The sequence below is a fragment of the Sinocyclocheilus grahami genome, unplaced genomic scaffold (genome assembly GCF_001515645.1).
Source record: "Sinocyclocheilus grahami isolate Dianchi unplaced genomic scaffold, SAMN03320097.WGS_v1.1 scaffold5212.1, whole genome shotgun sequence".
In the NCBI taxonomy this organism is placed as follows: Eukaryota; Metazoa; Chordata; class Actinopteri; order Cypriniformes; family Cyprinidae; genus Sinocyclocheilus; species Sinocyclocheilus grahami.
This window is the reverse complement of record NW_015509964.1, coordinates 2,313-3,284: the sequence shown is the minus strand read 5'-3', so window position 1 is coordinate 3,284 and position 972 is coordinate 2,313. Positions and strand designations below refer to the sequence as shown.

At 34.9% G+C, this 972-nt stretch overlaps 1 protein-coding gene across 1 annotated transcript in view; it reads right to left on the bottom strand.

Moving 5' to 3' along the window:
- The window catches only part of LOC107577134 (transmembrane protein 184B-like), a gene marked incomplete at its 5' end in the record, with an annotated part of 8,337 nt that extends 7,643 nt beyond the window's left edge, over positions 1–694 (bottom strand). Inside the window, 2 exons of the mRNA XM_016263245.1 lie at positions 113–278; positions 651–694. Coding sequence (XP_016118731.1) covers positions 113–278; positions 651–694 — 210 coding nt within the window. The remainder of the gene's footprint in view (positions 1–112; positions 279–650) is intronic.
- Between the last annotated feature and the right edge of the window lie 278 nt (positions 695–972).

Here is a 972-nt window from a genome sequence, read left to right as displayed (position 1 = left end):
AATGACAGAATTTTCATTTTTGGGTGAACTAACCCTTTAAGATGATTTTTAAAAAGTGCTAATGTCGCAATCAAGTTTCTAACTGTAAACAGTGCAGATGTGCGTGTCTGACCTTCATAGCAGTCGCGGACGGTGTCAAAGTAAACGTAATACTCCTCGTTAGTGAAGAATAGCAGGCTGAGCCACGAGTCGAAGGCGTAGATCGGCACGATGAAGAGGATGCGAACGATGTGCCGCTGCTCGTTAGGAGTGTTATAGTAGCGCAAGTGCATGTAGATCTGAGACACAGACACAGGCAATATGATATTAATACTTTCATGTTTATTATCATGCCTACTCACATTTTGTCATTTATTATTCTTTATTAATATGCATGCAGCATATATTGATGCTGTGTTGTACATAAAACAATCATGCCAATGAATTAAACGTGTAAACTGAGCAGAAACAGAACTTCCTGTATGTTTGTCAAACATGTGAAAAAAAGCATGTTTGTGTTTCAGTGGAGCAGGTGCCTCTTCTGTCAGCACAACTCTACATGTGTGTGTGTGTTTTACAAGTTCACATAAGCTGAACCGAATCTCACACCACACACACAATTCTGAATGCTGTTGCTATGCAACCACCTCTGCTCTCTGATGTCATGCCACCTGTTGCCAGAGCAACTGCTCATCATTATATGTCAGCTGAACCTCTATGGTACCACAGATATATTATGTAATGTGAACCTTACAATAAATATTGTAATGTACATATATGATAGATTTAGAAGTTAATGTAAAAACTGCCTTGTTCAATTTACATGTTTACATTAAAAAATTAAGCGTTGTATATATACACATGCACATATATAATACACATACTGTATATATATATATATATATATATATATATATAGAAATAGAAAGTCATGTAATAAATTATATGTATTGGTATTTACTGTAATATATTAATATTATATGTTACACATTT